General features: G+C 37.6%; 1 protein-coding gene across 1 annotated transcript in view; it reads left to right on the top strand.

The window, feature by feature from the left end:
- The window catches only part of dhx15 (DEAH (Asp-Glu-Ala-His) box helicase 15), a 41875-nt gene that overhangs the window by 8443 nt on the left and 6662 nt on the right, over nt 1–26770 (top strand). Inside the window, exons 3-10 of the mRNA XM_084403767.1 lie at nt 79–272; nt 448–607; nt 2093–2311; nt 9133–9300; nt 22040–22126; nt 22402–22551; nt 22870–22978; nt 25620–25811. Of these exons, the coding sequence (XP_084259893.1) occupies nt 79–272; nt 448–607; nt 2093–2311; nt 9133–9300; nt 22040–22126; nt 22402–22551; nt 22870–22978; nt 25620–25811 (1279 nt within the window). The remainder of the gene's footprint in view (nt 1–78; nt 273–447; nt 608–2092; nt 2312–9132; nt 9301–22039; nt 22127–22401; nt 22552–22869; nt 22979–25619; nt 25812–26770) is intronic.

The raw sequence follows: 26770 nt of genomic DNA on the forward strand, positions 1-26770 counted from the left end.
TGTACTCATTCATTTGTTTTAAAGAACTGAGAAACCCAGTAGAGAATACTAATGATTTGGTCACGTCCTCTTTTTCAGATCCCTCAGTGGTGTGTGGACATGGTGAGGTCCCTCCCTGGCCCGAAGCGTGGCGTGGCTTGTACGCAGCCACGTAGGGTGGCAGCCATGAGTGTGGCTCAGAGAGTGGCAGATGAAATGGACGTCATGCTGGGGCAGGAGGTTGGGTACTCAATCAGATTTGAGGACTGTAGCTCTGCAAAGACCATACTGAAGTAAGTTACAGAAAACAAACATTTAGACATCAAATAATGTGTACATGATTTTTCAAGATAGTGGAAGTTTATAGTAGTTGGGTACATTTTGGAAAAAAAAGAAAAAGACATTTGGTCTTTTTTGGTGACGCCTGAGATAATGAAGAGAGATTAAAAACATGTCTTCTGTCTACAGATATATGACTGATGGTATGTTACTCCGTGAGGCTATGAACGACCCCTTACTGGAGCGATACGGTGTCATTATTCTCGATGAGGCTCACGAGCGCACATTAGCCACAGATATTCTGATGGGCGTCCTCAAAGAAGTGGTCCGTCAGAGGTCCGACCTTAAGGTATGTGATGCTGCTGATCATGTATTTGCACCACCTTGTGGTTGTTTTTTAATTCCATATAAAGTGGGGGACGTGTAGGGAAGAATATTAAGTCGACATGAAATAGAAATTCATCCTGTGTATTTTCTAAATGCATCTTAATGATCGATTACCCTTTACACTTCAAGGTGCCCTTGTTACACTGTTGTAAATACAAATGAGTATTGAGTAAATATTAAAGAGAGAGTTCACCCAAAAAGTTTAATTACCCGATGATTTACTCACCCTCAAGCCATCGTGTGTGTATATGACTTTCTTCTTTCAGACGAATACAATCTGAGATGTATAAAAAAAATCCTGGATTTATAATGGCAGTGAATGGAGGACAAGATTTTGAAGCCCAAAAAAGTGCGTCCATCCATCATAAAAGTGTCATACAAGTAATCTTGTATGATACTATTGTAAAAAATACAAGACTCTAGTGGGTTAATAAAGGCTGTTTGCCGGAAGATAGTTATTTTAGTTTTTAAAGTCTTAAATATGGATATTTTTCTTACACAAATGCATCAATTCGCTTCAGAAGGCCTTTATCAAGCCCCTTGCATGATACTTTTATGATGGATGGATGCACTTTTCTTGGACTTCAAAATCAGGGTGGTAACTACATTCATTACCATTATAAAGACTGGAAGAGCAATGATATTTTTTTATGTAACTCCCGATTGTTCGTCAGAAAGAAGATAGTCATATACACCTAGGATGGTTTGAGGGTGTGTAAATCATGGGATCATTTTCATTAAATAATCTGTTATAAAAACATGCATTCAGAGTCCTGGAGAGAAAAGCTTCAGTTTTGAAGCGGAATCACGCTGAGCCAGGAGAAATCATCCTCTTAACAAATCAAATCATTCTGTGAACGTCTGTCTCTGTATATTCTTCCTCGGACTGTTGCCGATGATGCTGTTCACACACCTGACAGCTGTGTGGCCGTTTGTTTGAAGACAAACGTGGCCATTCCACTCAGAAATGCACAGCCAGTCGCTTTAGTGGAGGTAAAGCGACTGCTGCTGGGTCAGCCCATTTGAAAGCCATCAGCCCAAGGAGAGCAGAAGCGCAGCGAGTTTTATGGCTGAAATGTGCTGGACCGATTCTCATAAAGCAGATGGGTAATGACTACTTGTTGTCAGGAACAAATCAAAGATTATACATGTGTTCAGAGACTGTTAAATAAGGTCTAGGTGACTCCAAGTGATCCCTTGGCCTAGTGTCCCCATCCAGCTTTAAAGTTTAATATGCTTTAAGAGCAATTATAACGCGTCATGATGTGGAAAGGTGCCGGGTGGACCTCAAAATGGCTCTGTTTTTTTCTCCATTAGAATCATAATGTCCCCAGAGAGAACGAAATGTGCTCGCTGTAGACACGGTCGAAGAGTAGCTTCTTTTACCAAGTGCTGTGTGAAATGGTGTCCTTTCAAAAGCCAATTGAGTCCATTTTCTCCTCCCCAGGTCATCGTAATGAGCGCCACTCTGGATGCTGGAAAGTTCCAGGTTTATTTTGATAACTGCCCCTTGCTCACCATTCCCGGCCGGACGCATCCCGTGGAGATCTTTTACACACCCGAGCCGGAGAGAGACTACTTGGAAGCGGCCATTCGCACTGTCATCCAGATACACATGTGTGAGGAAGATGAGGGAGATGTACTGCTCTTCCTTACTGGACAGGAGGTAATGTTACTGATGTCCTGGTGGATTTGTTTAAATGGTTCGTGCAGAGTGGAAAACGCTTGATTTTAACAGTTATGTTTTCAAGGTTCCTGAATTTTGAGTGTCGTCCATGAAAATGCTTTATTTTTTTCCTTAGTTTATTATAAATGCCTTCCCTGCACTTGAAAAGCACCGACTGTACTTGGAAAGTGCTGGAAAAGTTCTTCAATTTCACTCATGAACTCTGTCTAAAGTCCAAGCATTTTACTTGCTTTATCCTAGTATAGTGATGCTTTATTGAAATGAAATCAACTTAGCTGCCATTGTTAACAGTGTTATGGTTAAGTAAAAATATTAAAAATTTTTTTAGCAATTAATGTAAAGCTGAAATGAAAAAAAATGATACAATTAAAATGAATTATTAGAGAAAAAATTAGAAGGGTTGCCTTGGCAACTAACTGAAACAAGTTTGCGGTCAAATACTAAAATTATGAAATAGATTTGAATCAAAGCTAAACAAACGAATAAAAATAAACAACAAAAAATACTCTGTAGCACTTAAAGATGACGAAGTTGCACGTTACTACATGTACTTACTATAGTAATTACAGTAAATTATGCATAACTACAAGTAACTAACCCTAACCGTAACTCTATAGTAAGTGTATGTGGTTAATTAATATTACTCAGTTCTTATGAGTAAGTACTATGTAACTACATCACCTTAAAGCAACACTAAAGATGATTTTTTACCTTAAAATTATGTTTCCAAAATCGTTTCAGTGGTTCATCAAGTCGTAACAGGGTGAAAGGCACTTCTGCATTCGCTCTGCGGCCCTATATCTGCTATAACCGCACTATGCAAGTTTGCCAGATCGGGTAGCGTTTCTATAGTTCGAATGAGACATAAGAAACTACAAATTTAACTTGCTTTACGGCTTGCTTTGACTTGCTTTTTTCTTCGTTTCTGATATCACAGTACATCATACGTGGACATTGTTCATTCCAAAGCTGGTGCTAGATAAACAGCGAGCGTGCTTGCGACAGTAGGCTGTGGTAGGCTGAATTATTTACGACAGTGGTAATGGACAATTCCGCTTCCAACCTGTAGGGTGACCGAAGAGGAAAAGTTCTTTAGTGTTGCTTTATAATAAAGAGTAACCAAATACTCAAACTAAAATTGCAATTCAAGTATATAAAAATGAAGGTTTATTCAAAATATTGAATACTTAAATAATTATATCTAAATAATAGCGTATTAAAATACTGCTACTAGTAACTGATTTTGAACAACAATGAACCATACAGCTGTCAGATAGGGATAGTCATGTATTTTGCCTAAATTTTAATTGTTGCTTGCAAATAAAATTATTTAATTATATTTGTTGGTCTGCTGCGATTAATATCACAGCTCTGGATTATTTGGGTTTGTAGTGCTATCAGCGTTGTCATGATCATATCTGCTGCTCCAAAGTGATTTAGTCGCATGGAATTTATGAAGCATTAAAATAAAATACAAATATTGTTGAAGAAAACAATAAAACCCAACTGTGGGTGCTTCCTGTTGTTTTGGCTGTGTGTGGCTTTGACTTCACATTCAAGATGCTCATTATGAGCCACATTTGTCATTTGTGACATTTTTCAAGCTGCCTCGCACAGAACAGTTAAATAGTGCAGAAGAGATCAATGCTTAGATTGATAATGGCCATGAACACAGCTGGCCTTGGCGCAAAGGCAAAGGCCTGTGAGAGATGGCAGGGAATGACCTAGATTCAGCCCTGAAATTAAGCCATTTATTATTTTACGTCTCCTGCAACCAGTGCTCACCTGAGCGCAGTGGAGGGTCAGGGACCCACCCAAATGATAAATACGGTCACAGATGGAGAATCACCAGCATTTCCCTGCATATTTGTTCTCTTTTGCAAGGCTCAAAGACAAATTAACTTAATGTCCTTAGATGCTTTACATAAAGATAATGAGAAGACCAATAAATTATGCAATTAGAGGAATCCAGTAATTCAGAAGATTTAAAACTGCATTTGCAAAACATGCCAGGCAAATGAACATCTTTTATGCCACATTGAGTCTGACTTGTCAAATAACTGAACATTGTACTTCCTTCATTTATGTCTCTCACTTCCCTTTTCAAAGAGAAGTCACTTCTTCGCACCATCCACCTAATCAGATAATTTGACACCCTATTTATTAACGGCAGACTCCCGTCATTAGTTTCTCCAGTGGGTCTGGTCGTGTACATCCGTTTTCATTTGCAGGTGTGAGATTGATCGCTGGCTCGTTGCAGAATGAATGAAGTAAGTTGCAGTTGGAGTATCTCCATCACCATTGGATGATAATTGAGTGGAGATTTATTGATGCGCAGGATTGTTCTCTTTGCAGTGAACTAATCATTATCAAGTCCAGAATGTCAGCGGACACAAGGAGCTCATCTTTATCATGAACGGATCAATTCCGTGTTTGCATATGTGACGTTTAAGAGTGTGTTTTCTGCATTGTTAGTGGTTTCAATTGTAATAAAAAAAAAAAATCCAAACACTTGCCCATCTACCATTTTCCTGTCAAACACAGTCGTGTCCCAAACTCACACTCTTGTTCCAGTTAAAAACATGAACACACTGGAGAACTGTTTTAGAGTAGAAGTTTAAGTTGTAATTCTAATTGAAAGAGACACTGACACTGTTTTTCATGTTCAAGACCGTAAAGCACTTGCTTTAAAGCAATCTATTATAAAGTGCTATACAAATAAACGTGATGTGACTTAATAGACACATTGCTATAATCAGATGCTTTCTTATTCTTAACTGCTGTTTTCTTATTGCCTTTTTGTTGACTGTTTGTTATTGAGAGTTCCTATTCACACCTTCATCTAAATGCCTATCCTAGCATGTGGGTGGTGTCAGGATGTTTGCTAACAGCAAAGGTATTTCAAACTTCTTGTTTACCCCTAAGCGAAGAACAGAAAAGAATTTCAGATCTAGCGTTGCAGGTATTCGCTTTGGTGGCTTGTTAATGTGTTTTTAATTAGGTTAAAGGACTTCAAATGGACTAGGGCAGTTGTAAGGGTGCTGCGCTTAAGCATTTCCTGTCTTAAGCATGTGATGAGACTAATGATCACAGTAGTGGAGTTGGCTATTATATTTCACCCATTTAAAAAATGATTGAGTATGCTAAAATTTAGGCCAAGAATGTGTTATTTTAGGCTGGTCACAAAGTAGCTCAGTTTGCTCCTTTAGATCAATTAAAGGGATAGTTAATCCAAAAATGAAAACGATCCCATGATTTCACCCTCAAGCCATCTTAGGTGTATATGACATTCTTCTTTCAGACGAACACAATCGGAGTTACATTAAAAAATATCATTGCTCTTCCAAGCTTTATAATGGTTGTGAATGGCAGTCCCAAAAAAGTGCATCCATCCATCATAAAAGTAATCCATACGACTCCAAGGGGTTAATAAAGGCCTTCTGGAGCAAAGCAATGGGTTTGTTTAAGAAAATTATCCATATTTAAAACTATATAAACTAAAATAACTAGCTTCTGGCAGACGGCCTTAAAGAGTAACCCCTGACGCGGTGTATGATGCAGGATGTAGTAGCGTAAGCTTTGATGCCACTCGCAGTTCAAACAAACAGGTCTGGGCAACAAATTCAATCTCCTCAAACATTTCTCTTTAAAATTTCTCGTTCTAGACTTCTAATTCGTGACTGGTGTTTGGTTTTGCTCTATCCTCTGCGCTTCCACGTTCGTCAATACGTCATGCGTCGGGTCAGAGGTCACTTTCACCGTAAATCAATGCGTACGGCTGTCTGTCGGAAGCTAGTTATTTTTGTTTTATAAAGTTATAAATATGGATATTTTTCTTACACAAACGCATCGATTCGCTTCAGAAGGCCTTTATTAACCCCCTGGAGCCGTAAGGATTACTTTTATGATGGATGAATGCACTTTTTGGGGATTTTTAAAATCAGGACCTCCATTCACTACCAGAGCAATGATTTTTTTATTTTTTTTTATGTAACTTTGAATGTGTTCGTCTGAAAGAAGAAAGTCATGTACAATTAGGATGGCTTGAGGATGAGTAAATCATGGGATAATTTTCATTTTTGGCTGAACTATCCCTTTAAGGCGCCTCGTTTTAGTTGAGCAATTTGCACTGTTTGTCCACTCCGTTTTAGGGGATGAAAAGGTTCTTTGTCTTTCCCGTTAATGCAATGAGAGACTGCAGAAGAAACAAATGACTTAACTCTCTAGGCTTTTCGCAAACTTGCAATTAGTTTTAAACCACACAATTTCTCAAAAAGAGAGAAAAAAAACAGTTGCAGTTATTTGTTCAACTTTGCTCGTTCAAATCAGGTCTAAATTACCACTGATTAAGATTAGTTTTCTCCTTTAGATCTGTGCCAGCTAATTTGCATCTGCAGCATGTAGATTAAAGGGTCCATTTAAAATATTTTCCTCCAGTATTGTATCATGCCCGCTGTGAGAAGTGTGGGATCTGGATTTGGCGCCTTGCTCCAGGTGCAGGCTCTTCTGCATTGGCACAGCCGCGTGTCCCTCTCTCCCCGGCGCCTTGGCAGCACGGATAGCAGTCCTCCTGACAGCTGCCGCTTCCCAAGGGCTGATGGACTATTAATACTTTGGCTAATTTGATCAATCCATTCAGATTTGCCTTGTCCTGCACCGTTGTGGCAGAGCTTTGATTAAGATGCACATGGCCACCGGCGCCATTTTCTGCGCATATTGTACCCCAGGGAGCAATGCAGAGCGTGCGTGGACTACCATGCCTGGGATATCAGCGCGCTTACGAGCTTAAATGCTTTTATGGACAAATGATCGGCTATGGCTGCTTAGATACGCAATGAAAGAGTTTCAAGTAAAATGTCTCTGAGATGTTAAGGGCCTTTTGATGTCACAGTGCATGTCTTGATATCGATAAATGCTTTATTATAACAGCCTGAAGTTTTTGTAGAGATCATTGCTTGACTGTTTATCGTTGATCTCTTTCCTGTTTAAGTCGCAGTACTCACTTTGACCTGAGGATGGCAGTACTGCATAAGCTGTGACTTTGAAATCAGTAGGTCCGTTCCACTTGTGATGAGCTTAATGTGCTCATGCATGAAGACAAAGCTTTGTAGTAAATGCTGAGCATTCTTCATTTGTGAATGTAGTGAATATTTTCTCTGACTCGTGAGAGAAGGCATTTAGTAATAGTGGTCTAGATTAACTTTGACACATTCTTGTAAAATGTGTAGCTTTTTAATGGTTTGTGCTTCACTATGTACTTTTTTTTTAAACAGATTTGAGCTGGTTGGATCAGTGCTATCTCTAATTTGCTGTGACGACTGTCATGTATTTCTAGATCTCAAGCCCACAAGTTTTGTGACGTTCAGCATCACTTAACTGATCTGTTGTGATTTGCTCCTGGTTATGCATCATTGCAGCTTTCTCATCTCACATTAGCCCTACTACATTGCCATCTGGAATAATAAAGCTTGCGTGTGAGTGTACACATACCCTTGTGACTGCCGCTGTTGATAGCGCAGCCATAGGAATCTTACCCAAGCGCTATGCACTCCAGCTTTCGTTTTGTCACTCGGTCGACACAACTGGCATGTCAAGTGTACCGCAACTAAACCACCCAAGCCTTAGTGATTCTGGTGTTTTCCAGCTTTGGGGAATTGATTCAGCAGTTAATGATGTTTGTAAAATAAGCTAAGGTGGAGATTAGTGGGTAGCTGATCCAGAATCAGTTGATATGAGTTGAAGTTGGACATAGAGGGCAGATTACACAAATCATTACTGTTTGTCAAAACACCCTATTCTGCATGTTTTTTTTAAAGGACAGTTGACTAAAAATGACAATTTTCACCATTTAGTCATTCCAAACGTGTATGACTGACTTTTTTGTGTGTAACATAAGCCATTTTCTATACAACGGAAGTCAGTGGAGTCCAAAACAACATTGAACTCCAGTGACATTTGCTGTATGGACAACAATACTTGAAACATCCTTCAAAATGGTGGTCTAATCCCAGGGAAACTGAACCAGTCACAAAATCCTAAGGAAACATTGTGGTTTTGTTACAATGTTTTTGTTTTGTGGCTTTTGGGTCCAATTGAAGAAAAAATTAATCAAAACTAGCCATTTTCTGGATAGAAAGATACAAGCCATCCTAGACTAACCTCTCATAATAAAATCAGCCAGGCTCATTCGAAAAAAACGTGCCTGTGAAATAATCAGCAAAATATTACGTTGCTGCTTAATTGCATGTTTCATGCCACTTTCAAAGTGTCCAGTGAGTCAAAATGTATTAGTTCACACGTTAATCACCTTTTGAGGTCATAACATAGTATTGTGCAAGGAACTATGCAAGAATAAGTCTTTTATTAATTCATATTCTGCACCTATAATCATAATTTGTGGGAAAAGGAATAAGTTGTTGGTGTTTTCCTGCCACTGTAGTGTTCATTTCAGCTGGAAACTGCAGTATATTGTATGCGTTTGGAGTTTTGCAAAAAAAAATTACTTTACTGTAAAATGTCAAAAAATATTTTTTAATTCTTTCTACAATTTGTTTCATCAAATGTTACCTGCATTTTCTTTGCAAGTATTTGTTAGCAATTTACTAGTAATTTCTGAGTGAAAAATTTCTTAGGAAATCAAAAAAACAAAAAAAAAATCCCAATGTAGAGGCAATTTTTTCCCTAATGTGTAGTAATTCTATTGAATTGATACACCAATAATGTCTGTCTTTTGGCACTTAGTGTTCATTTTGCACCTGATTCTCAGTCTGTGGTCTTTAACGTCAGTCTTACATTTCTAGGAAATCGATGAAGCCTGCAAACGGATCAAACGAGAGATTGACGATCTCGGGCCTGAGGTTGGTGACATCAAAATTATCCCGCTCTACTCCACGCTGCCACCACAGCAGCAGCAGAGGATCTTTGAGCCACCTCCACCACGCAAACCAAGCGGCGCCATCGGCAGGAAGGTAAACATCACCGCCACGCATCACGATACATACATGGCACTAGATTGTGTTTTGAACTACTGCAAACACAGTATTTTCATGAAAGGTATTGCATTTAGTCCCTCTGTGGTTTCCTTTGAAATATTGCATCAAAGAATCAAAATATCTCAAAGACAAACGTGAAAGGGATAGTTTACCTAAAAATGAAAAACGACTTAAATTTTTTTTCATTTATCCTTGATATTTTCATAATTTTTCCCCATGCATTGAATGTCTATTTTATTCAAATCTTCCATGCATTAACCCTCTGGGGTCTAAGGTGTTTTTGGGGTCCTTGAGATGTTCTGACATGCCCTGACATTTGTGCTTTTTTTAGTTGCTTATAAACATATTAATGGCAAAGGTGTAGTTACACTCTATTTAGCACAAACAGGTCTACCATAATATGCGAGCAACATGTATGTACATGTTTGTATTTTTTAGAGAATAATGTTTATGCATGGTTATTGAAAAAACTAAAAATGAAACTTTCTGAAATAAGGCCACAAAACATATACTAAATGTGTCCACAAGACCTTTGACTAATGGATGTCGTCGCCTAGAGTTTTTTTCTTCAAAATGATGTGAAAATCATCCTGCCTAATCATTCACATAAAACAATACATTGATTTAAATTTTGTAAGACACTTTTTGTTTGGAAAGGCAATATGCGCAGGGGCGTCAATGATCCTACACCATCATGAATATAGAGTAGTTCACACCTGAGGAGACAATGCCCCCGCATACATAATGAGCCTTTCATTCAGGTGTGTCACTGAGCCACAGGAAAGGATGCAAGGACTAAATAAATAAATAAATATATATATTTATTTATTTAGTCCTTGCATATATATAATTTGCATATACATAATTATAATTATATATTTATTTAGTTATTGCATAAATATAATATTGGTTCACAGTTGGAAACACAGTTGTTGTTGTTGTTGTTTTCACAAATTGTGCTTGCAAATTGTATAATATCCAAGGTAAACATTTCTAGTAATTGTGCAGTTAATTCTCATACTGTATTTTCAGAAAGTTTTGGAATATATTCTCTACCCAAATGTGTCACTATTAAAACACAATAAAAATTATTTAAAGAGGTTTATATTGACCTTTTAAGATTGTTTGCATCTATCCTTGTATATATTTTTGCTATTTTATTAAAAAGGTTATACAATTACAACAATTAAAATTGTAACAATATTTCCAGTGTAATCTTTCTTTGTAGAAACTAAAGTATACATTTTATCATATGTATTTCAAAGTTAAGGATTCATTAGTTTGAATATAGCCTACATTGGAACAAACACTATAATAACATCTTAGTTGATTATTTTTGACAAAACGTATATATATTTAACGAGCAGAAATTGGCAACATTATAAGCTTATTTGATGTGGCAGTATTTTACAGTAAAAACTTTATAATCTATCCGATTTTTGCAGTCGATTTTTACTCATCTCAGTATAGCAATAGAGTTTGCTAAAAGCTGTTCATTCATTCACACACAGAAACGCGATTCATATTTAAACAGTCTTTTTGCGTGTACAGACACTTGCGATTAGAACAAAGCAACTATAGAACTGACCTCTTCCTCAGCTGGATCTGTTACTCCTCGAAATGAAACTTCCAGCACTTCTGAGGTAAATTTTCCAGGATTATTATCAAGATAGTATTATTCCACACAGCGTCTTAAAGTACATGAGTCTGAAAGTGAACTCGCGGTGTGTGTTATCCAGCTGAAGTGGGCTCAAAGGTTTGCATGGATCGCCTCACATTTGCGTTTGAATAGCGCGCGCTTTCCGTGGGCGGGGTCACATTAAAACATAATGAGCTGAGATGAGAACGACTGACATCTCTCTTTTCATACAAATTACATAAACTGATAATTTGTTTTTTATAAAAATTACTTCATTTAAAAGAAGAGAATTCAAGCTTCCTGTGTGACTGTTTGACTGAGTATGCGCTGAGTTACAGTTCATTTTTGGACGCGTTTCAGAATGGACTTAACTGACAGAGAGAAGGCAGAACTCGCTTCATGTTTATTTTTCTTTATTTGACAAAAAGCACAACACTTTGTTTTTATTGTGAGTATACACAAAAAAAAATACACACTTAACAGGATCAATTGATGTATAACACAAGTATGTCAAAATCAAAAGAGTATTCTGACTCTTTTGCACTGATAAGGAAAAAAGCGAGCAGATCACGCCGGCGTGATTGCCGACCTCAGGGGGTTAAAAAGTATAAGAAGAAATCATAAAAGTAGTGAACAAAATTCTAATGGATTTGGAACAACGTAAGGAGGGTAATTGATATACATTTTTGGGTCAACTATCCCTTTCACTTTTGTCATTGTATCAAACAATCAAAATATTGATATTTGTATTGGCACAGCCATAGTAGCCTTTTTAATACATTTAAAAAAAAAAGAAGAGGATGAGAGAGTGACTCAAGTTTGTCTGTAGAGGAAAGAATGAGGAGCAAGGAATGGTGGAAATTAGGTTTTTCTTTTTTCTCCCCTTCCATCTTTAGCTTTGGTGAAGCAATGACTCATAACATATGCTGCTTTTTTCAGCATATGATTTTTTTTTTTTTGCTTAAATTTTGGAAAGGATATTTACTCATCCTTCTATCATTTGAAAAGTGTTAGAGCAGTAATCTTATTTTTTTCTGTAGTCTGTTTTGGACCGTTTGCTTTCACTCCCTGTTTTGCTTCCCGTCTGTCGCCTGACTTGCCATTTTTCCATTTTTGGCATGTTGTCTTTGAAAGAATGAGTTTCACTGTAGATGTTTTATCAGAGCTCATCCACTGTAAAGAGTTTCATCATCCGTCATCCTTTACTCTTAGCAGGAGGTTGTGCAGACGCAATCGTCCTTTTGTTTTCTCTCTTCCCATTTCACTTCTCTCAAACAACCCTGACGATTACAGTATGAAAAGCACCTGGACGTCTGCGTGACTGGCCAAAGATCTGACAGAATATCATAACTGATCATCAGCTATGAGTTTGCGAACATTTAGCTGAACATCTGATGAGGAGTTGATTAATGAGTCATCGCCCCAGCTTCCCCTACAGAAACCGATCCGCTTGTCATTAATGCTGGCAAAGATTACTGATGTCCTAATGAGCGAACGCAAACGTTCACTGATCCGCAAATTTCCTAATTCTTGTTTCTTCAACTTGATGGCTGTATTTGTAGCCTTAACCCTTTAGAACCTGAAGCTAAAATAGGTGTTTTTCACATAATTTTATTTTTTGACTGTAAAATTCTAAAACAATGTGCTATCTTCATGTGCAAGGTGTCATCTTTTTCAGAAAAAGATAAGCTTTCAACAAATTACAGTTATTGACCATTATTGTGTGTGGTGAGTTTGTAAATAGAAAAAAAAAAAAAAAAAGAATAAATTTACTGATTTTTATTTAGGAAAAAAACTGAAAAAATCATGAACGAATGAAACTAACATTTTAAAGTTGAAAAATGAACTATAATACATATAAACAAGTCTTTTTTTGTGACATTGGGTTGCACAGTTTATTTAGGACACTTTTTTTTCATACACGCAAACATACAAATGCACGCATTCATAGGCACGCACACATACACATGCACGCACTACATGCTTAGATACGTGAAAGTAACGGCCATCCGCCTCCCAAATTACATTAAAAATCATCCCAATCCCCTCTTCTGCTGTCTAACACTTCTTTCGCCATGTATTTGTTCGTTTCTTTTATTATTTTATGCAATCCAAAACACTCAAACCTGCCGCACGTCGTATCTCTCTGTTCAAATCCTTCCATCCGGCGCTGCTGTCATTTGCAGACGGAAAGCATGACATTACCGTAATAAGCCGTATATTGGCAAAGCGCATGATGTCTACTTCAAGAACTATTTGAATTATTTTGATAGTGCAAATGGTTGAGTTACAGTGACATGAATACAGCTTGGTTGACTGTGTCGTCGACGACACATCCGGTTTTAAAGGGTTAACGAAGTCTTCGCTACATGCCTGGTTTGTTTTTTTGATGTACCAAACAGCATCAGCATCCGCCTGCTTCAGATATCAAGTATCTGCCTTGTCCATTCCTCTTCACTAGGGCATTGTCATTTCATCTCTCCCCTGACCACTTCCATGTTTAAAGAGGCTCTGGGTTTCTCTGAGGTTTGATTACTCGTAAGCCAGGGCATAAGCTGCTTCAGAAGTTCAAAGAACCGCTGCTGTTTGCCTGCACTGTTCAGAAGAAAATGAAAGTGAACATGGATTCACAGGGGCTGATGTGAATATGCAGCAACCCTTGTGATGCAAAATAATGTTGGGGACAGAGAACTGCTTGTTCAGAAACTGTTCTTTTTAAAACAACAACAACAAAACCCCCTTAAAACAAATTATTTTCATGACATTTTTATTTGATTTGTTGCTGTTTATCAAAATTATTCTTTTTTTTAAAACAAATGTCATATTTTTTGTCAAAAGCTAAGACTAACAAATAAAAGTAACTAAAAAATGTTTCCCCTCCAGCTACTTTCCATGAACTCAAAAGAATAGTTAAATGAACTTAAACATTGTGGTTTTGTTACAATGTTTTTGTTTGGTGGCTTTTGGGTCCAAGAAAAAAAAAAGAAAAGAAAAACTAGCTATTTTCTGGATGGAAAAAAATATATAATGTAATATTTTTTGGGGGGAAAATTTCAGACTAACAAATAAAAGTAACTAAAAATGTCTCCCCTCAAAAAATAGTTTAAATTAAGAACCTTCCCATGCAATTACTTTGTCCATACAAGTTTATTTCAACACAATGTTTAACCAACTAGTGTTTCAGTATTAAAGAGATAATATTATAGTTTTTTTTTATTAATATTTTGAAATATTTATCTTTTCTTTTTTAGTTATAGTAATTTTGTTTTTCCTTTTAGGGTTGTCTATTTACATAAATTCCCATAATCGGTCATTTTTTTAAAATTAACGATCAATTAATCGATTCATCCGTTAACCTTAACCTCTTAAATCCGAAGCGTGGAGGCTAAGTTATCACGTTACTTAACAACCGCTTAGCTGTTACCAACCAAAAATAGCTGTTGTTTTGCAATAAATATGGGAAATATGACCACTTAACAAGTGCTTTTTAAATTTGCTGACACTAAATGTGCTCTATTTTCATAGTGTACAAAAAAAAATAAAGTACATAAAAATGCGATCTGTAAAATCATTGTACATCAGTTATATATCATTGAAAAGGTCTCAACTTGCAGAATACAAGCACATTTGTTTGTTGTGCCAAGTATTTGTTTGAAAAAGCGCCGCTGACGCAGCTGTAAACAGTATACACGATGCTTTTGCGCCGCATTTTTATTTGTAACTTGTTTGAACATTATTAATATATTAGTAAACCATAGTAGTTGGTCTCGAATGAGCCCAAACACAACATAAAACGATGCGTAGATCACGGAGTGACGTCACATGCTGCTTGGCTCAAGCAATAGGATGATCACGCAGTGTTTTCCAACTTTATTTGTAAGTTCAACCAATGGAAAAAGGATCTCTGGTGTGGCGGGTGGATATAGTGGGTAGGGACAATGTGTAGAGACCAATCGGACACCATTTTACCACTGGAGCACTCTTGGATTGGTTCGATCACTCAAGATTGACAGGTCTTGATTTACTACGCGCCATAGAATGGGAGCGCACAGTTAAAAACAGTGCTGGAAGATCACTCATCTGCCAGGATCTTATTACTTGTTTATTCTATGTACTTTTATTGTGGAGTTTACACAAGTAGTTCTTAAGTTCAGTAAAATCACTTGTTTGGAAGGTTTTTTGGACCCTTGGATAATTGTTTCGAGATAAACGGCTAACCTACCTAATCCATTGCATGACTTGAAGACATAGTACGTTAAGAATACACAACTGTGGCGAGCTTGATTCACTTTTCCTCATGTCTGCTGCACGTGTTTTGTGCATGAGTCGCACGCACCTCGAAACTATGCACTCTAACGATGAGCTTACTTAATCGACCATCGATGCGTTTTATCTATGAAGTTATCGACAATTAATCGATCGTCAATTAAACATAAGCATCCCTAGTTCCTATTGTCATTTGTTTATTTTAGTACATCGTTAAACTAAATTACAATGAGATGTTGTTTACCTATGGAACTTAATAAATTTAAGTTCCTGTGTTGGTTAACTTATGGCGCTTTTCCATTACCAGTACCAGCTCGACTCGACTCGCCTCGCCTCGACTCAGCTCGGCTCGGCTCGCTTTTCGCTCCGTTTTCCATTGCAGATAGTACCTCCACAATAGTACCTGGTCGTCATAGCGACGCCGCAGTTAACTGCCGTGACTTAATCTTTTACGCGAGACGCGCGAAACACACCCGCTACCTACACACACAGGACAATGGAGGAAATCGAGTGTATGCTGTTTTTGGATGTTTTTGTTTTTGTTTTTGCTGTTTTTTATTCAGGATACTGCGTCTGGCGCGTGCAATGATGACGCAGTGAATAGTGACGATTCTCTCTGACCAATCAGCAGTCTGCCATGATTTCACGTCACATTTTAGTATCGCCTCAGCTCGCCTCAGCCCGCTTAGAACCTCGCCGGAGGTGGTACGAAAAACAGGTACAACTTTTACACAGTGGAAAACCAAACAGAGCCGAGTCGAGTCGAGCCGAGCCGAGCCGAGGCGAGCTGGTACTGTGTAGTGGAAAAGCGCCATTACATGCTAAAGGTAATCATTTATTATTATTTGTAGATTATTATGGTCTCAATACTGGCATTAGCACAGTTATTGCTCTTTAAGTGAAGCAACATAAAACATCGTGGTTGTCATGCAGCCCTTTACAGGTGACATTGTGTGTCAATATACATTGTGATAGAATGTTAAAGGTTTGTTGCATCCCGTCATTTTAACAAAGTAATTTGAACAAGCAGCAAAAATCGTTTTTTGAGTGTGCAGTATCTGTACAGTGTCTCATATTTATTTATTTTTCTGGCACCTTGTTTTTCTGTCCTTCTGTGGCAGCAGTACATAAGGATAGGCTCAGATTACCTTGTAAAAATGTCAACTCTTCACACCCTCTGGCATATATTAAACACAATGCATATAAGCCACCTTTAGCAGATACGGGGTGCGTGTGTGGATTTTGAGATCTGCACCCGTGCAGTCACATCCTCCTTGAGGACAAATCCAACAGCCCTATTGCACTGCTGATGTGCATGGATTTATTAGATGGGATTTAACTTCATGTGACACTCAGCAGTCACATGTATGGGAATTGAGGACTGTGGCAAATTTCGGAAGCAAGATTCTTGTTGATTCTTGATTTAAATGGGATGTGGTAAGATCTCCCTTGTGCTGTCTGCAGGAATGGAGGCTTATGGAAGAATTTAGGAGACTGTGAGTGTGCCGTGTGTGTGTTAACCACCCAAACCAATCTTTAATGAATATCTGCTTTAGGTGGCAAATTTTGCTTGTTAATAACCGGTTCTGGATAGAAGGTGGTCTTCCTCCAGATGGTGCAGAATGCGAGGTATTTAGACCCTTCTAGCCTGATAGAGACCATGTTCAGGCATACCTTTGCTTGTAGTCAAAACATTTTATATGCCACTCTTCACTCTAAGGATTGTCATATAACATGTCTGTTTTAAAAGTTGTCGATACAGCCCAGTAATGATGATGATTTTTGGATATCATACCCTTCATGCAGCTTAAAAACCCTGAGGCACAATGGAATTGCGCTATTGCTGACGAAATGTCTGTTTAGTTCAGTACAGAAACAGACAGACGAGAATAGTCTCGGTCTATTTGCAATTACCATGGTTTCCATAGTCACTACTTTTAATTCAGTGTGATTGAAGGCAGGGTTTCCCTTATCTTTTTGAATATAAAATGCGAGCGAGACTGTCTGGTCAACTGCTGTCATGGCGGAGCAAGTTAAAAAAATTCTCAAGGTAAAACTGTCGGACATGTTTATAGCTAATTACCTGGGTAGCAGTACATCCGATTTAATGGCACAAACATTTGAAGGTAAGGCTCTATCACCCACCAGAGACCACTGCGGTAATGCAAAAATGCACTTGCTAAAGCATTTGTCACCGTTTGCAAACTTACACTACCAGTCAAAGGTTTCGGATAGTTGCGATTTCTTCAATGCTTTTGAAATAAGTCTGTTCCACAATATGTTCACCAAGGCTGCATTTATTTAATAAAAAATGCAGTAAAAACAGTAATATTGACAAATATTATTACATTTCAATGAACTGTGTTTTTATTTTAATAAATAATGATTTAAAGTAATTTATTAATGTGATTTGCATTATTCGAAGATACAGTCTTCAGTGTCGTGTGATCAAGAAACATTTCTTATCAATGATGAAAGCGGCTTAATATTTTTGTGGAAACTGAGATACAGTACCATTTTAAAAGTTTAAGTAAGAAAAAAAAGAAAAAAAAAGAATACTTTTATTCAGAAAGGACCAGGGGTGTAATGATACCCACGTCACGATATGATGCATATCACAATACTGAACTCACGATACGATATTATTGTGAATGGATTAAATGAATAGGCTTGGACTTGGTGCTGGACAATGGTGACACCAGAATAAAAATATTCATGATTCTGAAGCTGAAAATACAGAATTATTTTAGACAAATATGCTTGCACTCTGTCACTGCCTAGATATATTTAAAATAATGTATAGGCCACTTTTTACTGGTAACATAAGACATTTGGCATTATCAGAACCCACAAATATTTACTTTATATTCAACATTATATAGGCCTATAGTATTTTATTGTAGTACTGACACAAACACTGTAATTTTAATTTTAATTGAACTATACACAATACATATTGTCACTATCCACGATACATATTGTTGCATTTTTGTATTGCGATACATTGTGACACTATATATTGTGATTTATAAAGGACACTAAATTGAACAAAAGTTATTCAAATAAAGGCAGTTCTTTTGAACTTTTCTTTTCCATTAAAGAATCCTGGAAAAAAACGGCATCATCAAACTGTTTTCATCATTGATTTTATATATAAATAATATTTCTTGAGTGGAGTAAAGAAAATTCAGCTTAGTCACCACAGGATTTACATTTTGAAATATATTAAAATTGAAAATGGTTGTTTTAAATGAATACTTCACAATATTACTATTTTACTGTGATTTCAATCAAATAAGTGAACCATTGGTGTCCATAAGAGACTTAATTATTCCAATCTTATTACCAGTAGGGTATGTAGTGTATGTCTCTACCTTGAGGTATTTTACCAAAAATGAACATTGAATGAGAGGCTCATTCGAGAGAATTGAAATTGCACTTATTCATGTGAAATGTTGCTGGTATTAGCCTTGTTCAGTCAGCCCGCCAACTTTTTTCCAGACCACTTGCTTATGGATCATTGCTTCCTAAAAGATGCAATTTCTCAACACCTCATGGTTCAATGAGTATGTCTAAGTACTTGTAATGCATTTAGTGTTTTTGCTGTGAAATTCATTCCAATGGTGCTCACCTTTCGATAATTTCCATGGCTACCACTCTGGAATATATTTCATCTCAAAGGTCTTTCCCAGGTGGCCCTATTTTCTGAAAGGATGCAGACTGGTTAGGAACCCTCATTTCTTTTCATCACATGTCTGGAGCGCTCCGGACCCCGCTGTCATTCAGTGGTCTGTTAGGAGCACGCTCTGTGGTCATTGGGTCGTGGCCCCCAGTCTCCAGACTCCAGATGGCCTTTTTTCAGCAAATTCTCCCGGCCTTTCTATGAATATATAGGTAGATGATTCTTTTCAGCAGCTGAATTACATCAGGTCAAAGGCTCCATGAATAGAGTAAAAAAAAATAAAAAAAATTCTGAAGCCAATCATTTTGTGGCTAGAGTGAAATCCACTTATAAAAGTAGGACTTAAGTGCCTGAAAGGCATTTTGAGGAGGCTGAATTACATGAAATATATAAGCTTTCTCTCTATTATTTGCTTTCTGTTAGTAATAGAGGCCAGAAATTATGAAACTCAATTTACATTTAGCAAATATACATAGCAAAACATGGCAAAACCTTTTTTTTAGTGGAGCTTGCTAAAGGAAACACTTATAATACTATTGCTCCCACTTAAGGTTAGGATTTTAAATAAATCGCTAACCTAATTAATTAAACTTCAGTGCTTGTTTTTGCTGTAGGCATTATTTATAACTCAAACTATGTGCGTATTGCTGCAAGACATCTGAATTCTTTTTGATAAAAAGGTGCCAAAAGTCCCATCGATTTTAATCGAAAGAGGGAACCTGAGCCATATTTAGGAACCAGAATGTCATAGAGACTCAGTTGGCAAGAAATGGAAATTCACCCTATTCATTTATTAATCTTATTATGAATGATACATCCATGCATGTTTCATTTTCTTAAATGTATTTTTTCAAGATTTATTTATAACCTGATCTTCCGGTGACAAGACAGACACCAGACTTCTCCAGTCATTTAATCCAATGAGTTGCATTGAGCGACATTCAAAACTGTTGTTCTCTATGAATGTACACCTTCTTTTGTCATTGACGACATCCTTCCACAGCTCTGGGGGCTGCTCAGATTCTGGGGGCTCATCTCAGATCATCTCAGCGCATCAAAGACAGTCCACAGTCTCTAGCTCAAAGATGATTCAATATGTCACTATACCACACATGATGAAGGCCACCTGTACTGTAAAGGGACAGAGAGAGCGAAGAAGCGAGACGTGGCATTAATAATACAGTTTCTTAGATGTGTGCTTCTCCAGGGAGGGGAAGATGGCTACGTGCTGTGCACAGACATGTATCTTGCCGCCAAAAAGAGCAATAGTAATGTGTCTGGACGGGCTGCTCGGCGGAAAGCAGTCCGGCTCAGCCAGCACACTCCCAATTTGACTTGATTGCAGCAACTGTTGCCTTACTTCCCTGTTGGGTTGTATTAGTCTTCCAGCTTGCGACAGCTCACTGAAGTGTCTTTAAGGATTTAATTCCCACTGATTTTTTTTTTTTTTGCCTTTTTTTCACCCTCTCTCCAGTTACAACAGAACTTTTTTTCTTTAATTAGATTTTTTTGCTTTTGTTTGCCCAGATCAGTGCAGAAGAGTCTAATCACCAATGAAATGTACTAAAAAAAGCAACCCTGCTGGTGTAGAGAGTGGTTAGAGATTTGAATAAATACTTTTACGCCAAGTATTCAACTTGTCCCACACACTTGTGCAATTAACATGAATAATTTCTCAAATTTTGTAACTTAAGTGAAGTGAGTGATATTTATGGCTGTCACTAATGATTATTTTGGTAATCGAGTAAGCGGATGTTTTTTTTGTTGTAATAAAAATAGACCCAAGCAAACAATAGCCTTTAAAAAGACTTAAAATACATAAATAATAACGAGGCAATTATCTTTGATTCAAATAAAATATCAAAAGCAAGCAATCATGGTTTTATAGAACGTGTTAAAATGCATCAGATCAAATCCTTGTTTAATATTGGCAAAATGACATTTAATTAAAAATAAATATAAATAATCTTTAATATTTGGCCTCTTTACAATAGAAATGCTACAGCCACTGCAATATCTTGAACAAGAATATGTGGACATCAAAACATGTAAACTCAGAGTGAGGGTTTAAACTTTTATTTTGACACGTTTGTGTGAACGGTGCCTACAGTCTCCCGTAACCTACAGGCATGAAAATGAATATTAAACTAATAATAATTAATATTAATATTAAAATGTTTATATTAAACCTGCAGGGCATATATTGAATTGAATTGCAGCCTTTGTGAATTTACAATAGCACTCTGCTATAGTATGTTTTTTTTTTTTTTTTTTTTTTTTTTTTTTTTTATACAGCGTGCAGCCGTAGAAAATGATCTAACAGTTAATGGATTCTTGTCCGAGTAATGCATCACTTCCGGTATTTTTCTGGGTACTCAACACGGGTAAATTGCTGTAGAGGGTTTTTAAAAATCGAGTACTCTGAATTTGATCGTGGAATTGTGGTAGCCCTTGTGATATTACTCTAAAGACATTTTAAAGTGTGATGGGGGAAAAAAGGACCTTAACCATGTGTAGAGAGCAGAAACATTGGACAGATTTAAGGGTGGGCTCTCTTGTTCCTTTTGGTCATTCCTTCATAGCAGCGTTCTAACAATCAATTGGATATTCTTTGCATTTTTATAGCAACATACTTAATATACCAATCAGTAATACACCATAGCAACCGCAAAGCAACGTTCTGAAAACATTCAGAACACCAGAGCAACATGGCAACTTTCTAAGTAGCTCATATAACATTTTTGCATTATAACGATGTACTTAAACGCTCAGAACACAATAGCAACCACACAGCATTGTTCTAAAACCCATTTAGAATCTCTTTGCATTTTTATTGAAACATACTTAAACCACTACATACTAGAACACCAACCTACCTGCATAGCAACACCTTGTCAACCACCCAAGTTCCATTGTGGCAGTGAGTTTAGCTCAGGCAAGCACCTTTCTGCAGAAATGTCAAAATACTTGGTGCTTTTAAATGTTATGCATAGGCATCCAGGTCATTTTAGAGTGTCTTGTACAACTTGTTCAAAAAGTAGATGGACTTTGATTTTTGCTTTTATTTATTTTTTTGGTCAATAGCTGTTTTGATCTCAGTCTTGACCGTAATGTTTCGCCTCTCATAGGTTGTGGTTTCTACAAACATCGCTGAGACGTCCCTGACCATCGATGGCGTGGTGTTTGTAATTGATCCTGGCTTTGCCAAGCAAAAGGTTAGTCTTCTCTTCTCTGCCTCACTTGTCTAATCTCACCCCATCATCTGTTTCTCTTGCTTCTGAAATCCCCAGATAAACCCAGTGGCGGGGCTCTGACAGCGACTCGAGATGGAAAAGCTAGTTATTTATTCTGCTGACATTTCCCTAGCCCAGCTGCTGCTGTCATACATGTAGTCCAGTCAGAGATGAAGGATGGCTTCGCTTTGGCATATTGCTGTGGTGCAATGGTGTGCATTTATTATTCACACAGCTCTTTCCTTCTCGTCGCACAGGTGTATAACCCTCGCATTCGAGTCGAGTCGCTGCTCGTGACGGCTATTAGTAAGGCTTCAGCCCAGCAGAGAGCCGGCCGTGCTGGACGTACGCGCCCGGGAAAGTGCTTCCGGCTCTACACCGAGAAGGCCTACAAGACTGAGATGCAGGTTTGTGTAACGGATCATTACTGCTGTAGGCATCTGGGAAGCGATTTGATTATATGCCAGCGATGTTGGTTGGGTCATTTGTTGATCAAACAACAGATGGACTCAGTGGTCAAGCCAGACACTGGTTCCTTCACAAGTCTTTAGTACTTCTGGTCACTTCTAGCCTTTTTTTTTTGTACACGCGTACAAATGGAAAATGTCCATATCAACTAAATGAGTTTGAATATTTCCTCAGGAGCTGCAACCTGAGAGTATTAATAGAAAACATCAGCTAATTTGTTTTCCTTTTTCTCTGTTTTTCCTCATTTCTCCTGTCAGGATAACACATACCCTGAGATTCTCAGGTCGAATTTGGGCTCTGTGGTGCTACAGCTCAAGAAGCTTGGTATCGATGACCTAGTGCACTTTGACTTCATGGACCCACCAGGTATAGAATAAAGTTTTGAGTTTGTTCCTCTGTGTCTGATACTATGAAATGGTTCTGTGTTATGGGGCAGCACACTTCCTCGCATAAACGGACTGATATTTCTGAGTCTTTGCTTTGATCGTGTAATTGCTTTTATGCTATATGAAGACTGATGTGGAAATTCATTAAAACTGCATGATGACCAGACTTGTAGTCGCTGAATAGTAACGACTGAAACATTTCCTTGTGTGATTGGCTCATCATCTTTTCTGAACGGTTCATGACCTTAAAGATCTCTAAAGTCACCCTAAAAATGCTGTCTTATTAAAGCTTTCTACTTCTTGAAATACTGATACATTTGACTACTTAAAACCACCTAACTAAATGTATGGATGGGTAATCTAAAAGACAGTATTCAGTATCGTTTAGGGCTGCCTACAAATAAGATTTTTCTTGTCGACTAGTAGTAATTCATGAGTATAATTAATAATTAACTAGGAGTAAATCTATGTATTTGTTTACCTGTATTCAGTAAGCACGGGATTCGATTCACTCAATCTGGCACACAAGAGGCCAAATGAAAACAGCAGGAATTTGTAGCACTGGATGAGGCTGATGGAAGCCTGGTGACATTTGCCAAATACACGCTAAAACTTTCCTTACTTTAATGTACCTTTTAGCTTTCCTTCTCATTGATTTGCCTTCAGTTAACACATCGGCACGTTCCCCTGTTATAGTTCATTTCTTTGTGTCCGCAGTGTAAATTACTTTTCCAGGCGGGCTCACTGCATGGCATCTATACTTAATTATTTCCCAAAACGGATTACTTGCGTTTACTAGCATTGCACGAAAAAAAATGAGTATTTCTGATATACGAGATCAATACTTATTTATAATAACAAACTGACCGTTGCACTTTAAATGAAGTTTTCCTGACTCATTGATAAAGACAGCCACAGTCTTTCATCCTATTCAGCAAACTTCTCCAAACCTTAGGCAATGCTAATTTTCAGTTAACATGCAACTGGTCATTAGAGCCAAACTCTCTAGAGCCAAAGGTCAGTAATTGAATTTGTTGGTGTGTGACCAGTGTTGATGCATTAAGTAGAGCTTCCTCCCTATAATTGAATTAGTGGCGCTGCTGTTTGGAACTGCTTGCATGTCAGATGAAAAATTAGCCCCCTTTGTCTTAAATTAAAAGTTAGTTGTTGTCCAGGGGACCACAGCCACAATGTTTTTACTGGAAACCGATGGCTTTCATTTGCCTCTTATGTTGCTTTTTTATTTAGCACTAATGTAGCTAATGCAAGTATCACATATTACTTTTGCTCATGCTTGGGTTTAGAATGAGTGTTGTATCAACTGTGATAATATTGTAGTTGTTGTTTTTAACAATTTGCCTAGTTTTCATAATTTCAAAAATTAAAGATGGTCCTATCTAGGGGTGGGGTGATATAGCCTCAATTATATCATGAAATTTCAAGAATATTTGTGATAATGATATTTATGATGATATAGGAAAAAATTACATTGATCTCACATAAATGTTTGCTCACTCATTGCGTTTTTACAATGGGGTAAGACTTTACACAACACAAGGAAGCTTGATTTCAATCTTTGAATTAAATTGAAAAAAGTAGCAAAAATGCATACAAATAATAGATACAAATAAAGAGAAGTTATTGCTTAGGTCTAACACTAGTATTCAGAAATACTACAGAAACTGAATGTAATCAAATGTAAAATAACACTGATAGTCTTTTAGTCCTGACTAAATTAAATACATAGGCTATTAATTCTGATTCCTTACAATTAAAGCTATCTTTTGTTGTTTTAATGACAGACACATATGGCTCCTGTCACTTTTAGAGCTAGTTCACGGATCCATTACTGCTCTCATTATACTGTCTGTCACACGCGTTTTATGATTAAAGACAACCGACTGTGTTTACGAGTATACTAACCAAGACCGGAATTTCGAAACAATTTTGCGTGTTTTTTTTCTCGTTAAAGCGATTATAATCCGTGAAAAATAACTTTTGTTACTCGCAAGCTGTTTGTGAGGCGAAAATTATAGACTTTAGTTACGATGCACTGCTGGCCCGATTGTGCAAGTCACAGTTCCGTCATGTCCCGACTCCTAAACGCGAGAGTGTAGTATCGACGCTTGCAGCGCTCGGAGGGAGAGAGATAGAGCACCGCTGAACACTCACACGGTTTGTGAAATTGTGTCTCGGAGAAAGTTTTAAAATGATTGATTTGATTGTATAATCTGTGTGGATTCATTTAGGCTACTCATGCAATCTACATGCTAAAGTGCTAATACGTCATTGATATTGATATCGTCATCAATTGATGACCTATATCAATGATATCGCGATATGACACGTTTTTTTTTTTTTTTTTTTTAATCATGTAAAAATGTATACCGGTGTTTTCGTGGACCGTACGATATGGCACACTCCTTCTGTAACTAAGGGCCAATTGACAAAATATTGTCCAATTATTGTTCAACAAAAATATAATTTTTGTCATTCTTACACACCTACTCATAACACCTCCAACAACCTGGGAACTACCCATGGCATTTTCCAGTGGCATAGTTTAACTTACAAAAATTTCACAGTTTATTATTGTATTGTAATCTAATATTTTCTGGCAGCTCCTGAGACCCTGATGCGAGCCCTGGAGCTGTTGAACTATCTTGCAGCACTGAATGACGATGGTGACCTGACGGAGCTGGGCTCCATGATGGCTGAGTTCCCTCTCGACCCCCAGCTGGCCAAGATGGTCATCGCCAGCTGCGAGTTCAACTGCTCCAATGAGATCCTGTCCATCACCGCAATGTTATCAGGTAGTATGTGCTCATGTACACACATGACCCCTGCATGTGAATTATTAGACAAAGAATGGCTATGAAATCTAACGGACTATGAAATATTAATGCTTTGTAGCTCACTCATTATCAATTAGAAGTGTGTCTGAATATGCTCAGGACAAAATAACAAAAAGATGTTAGTCTCCTGTTTTATTGTCTACATATCCACAATTTTAAGTTGCCAACCAAGTTAATCATAATGGTTGCATAAACAGTCTGCTTATGCTTTTAGCTGCTTGGCTGAAGTCATTATATAAAACGACTCTCAAAGGAAGGACTCGCAAACAGTCAAGTCTCTTAATGTGTCGCACTGTAAGACTGCCAAATCAGAATGGTGCTTGAGCTATTAAATGTCTGTGATGCAGAGGGGTGGGGGAGAGTAGGACATAAAGATGTAAAGTACAACCGCTTAAGACAGGGGTGTCCAAACTAGTGTTGTGATATTTCGATACGTGTCGATACTGAAATATCTGAAACGGTTCCAATACTCTTTTTCTGCAGTATTGATACACCAATCCCAGCTGCACGTTCTCGCTCTCTTCCCTTCGACAGTGAATTGACACACACAACCCTCCTCTCACTCACTCGTCTCGTTCGCCCCTGTTGAATAGTGCTTGTATTGCGCATAATTTTTGTAATTCCCACAGGATTCATGCTCACATCAAAAGCGTGCACACCACTGATCTATATAAGTGCCGTTCACATTAAGCCGCCTCTTAAACAGTTCGCGGGTACCAAAGTGACTTATTTTCCGTGGCTTGTTGCACTTAAACGGTCAAATACATTTAAAAAAATTGTCAAAATGCCCATTTTGCCGAGTATTCAGGTGAATACAGTCAGTCTTCCCCAATGGTGTTGAAAATGGCATCAAATATTTATATTTTTCAAGGTATCGTAAGTTGGAAATTTCAGTATCGTGACAACACTAGTCCAAA

Source organism: Rutilus rutilus (assembly GCF_951802725.1).
Source record: "Rutilus rutilus genome assembly, chromosome: 3".
Taxonomy (NCBI): Eukaryota; Metazoa; Chordata; class Actinopteri; order Cypriniformes; family Leuciscidae; genus Rutilus; species Rutilus rutilus.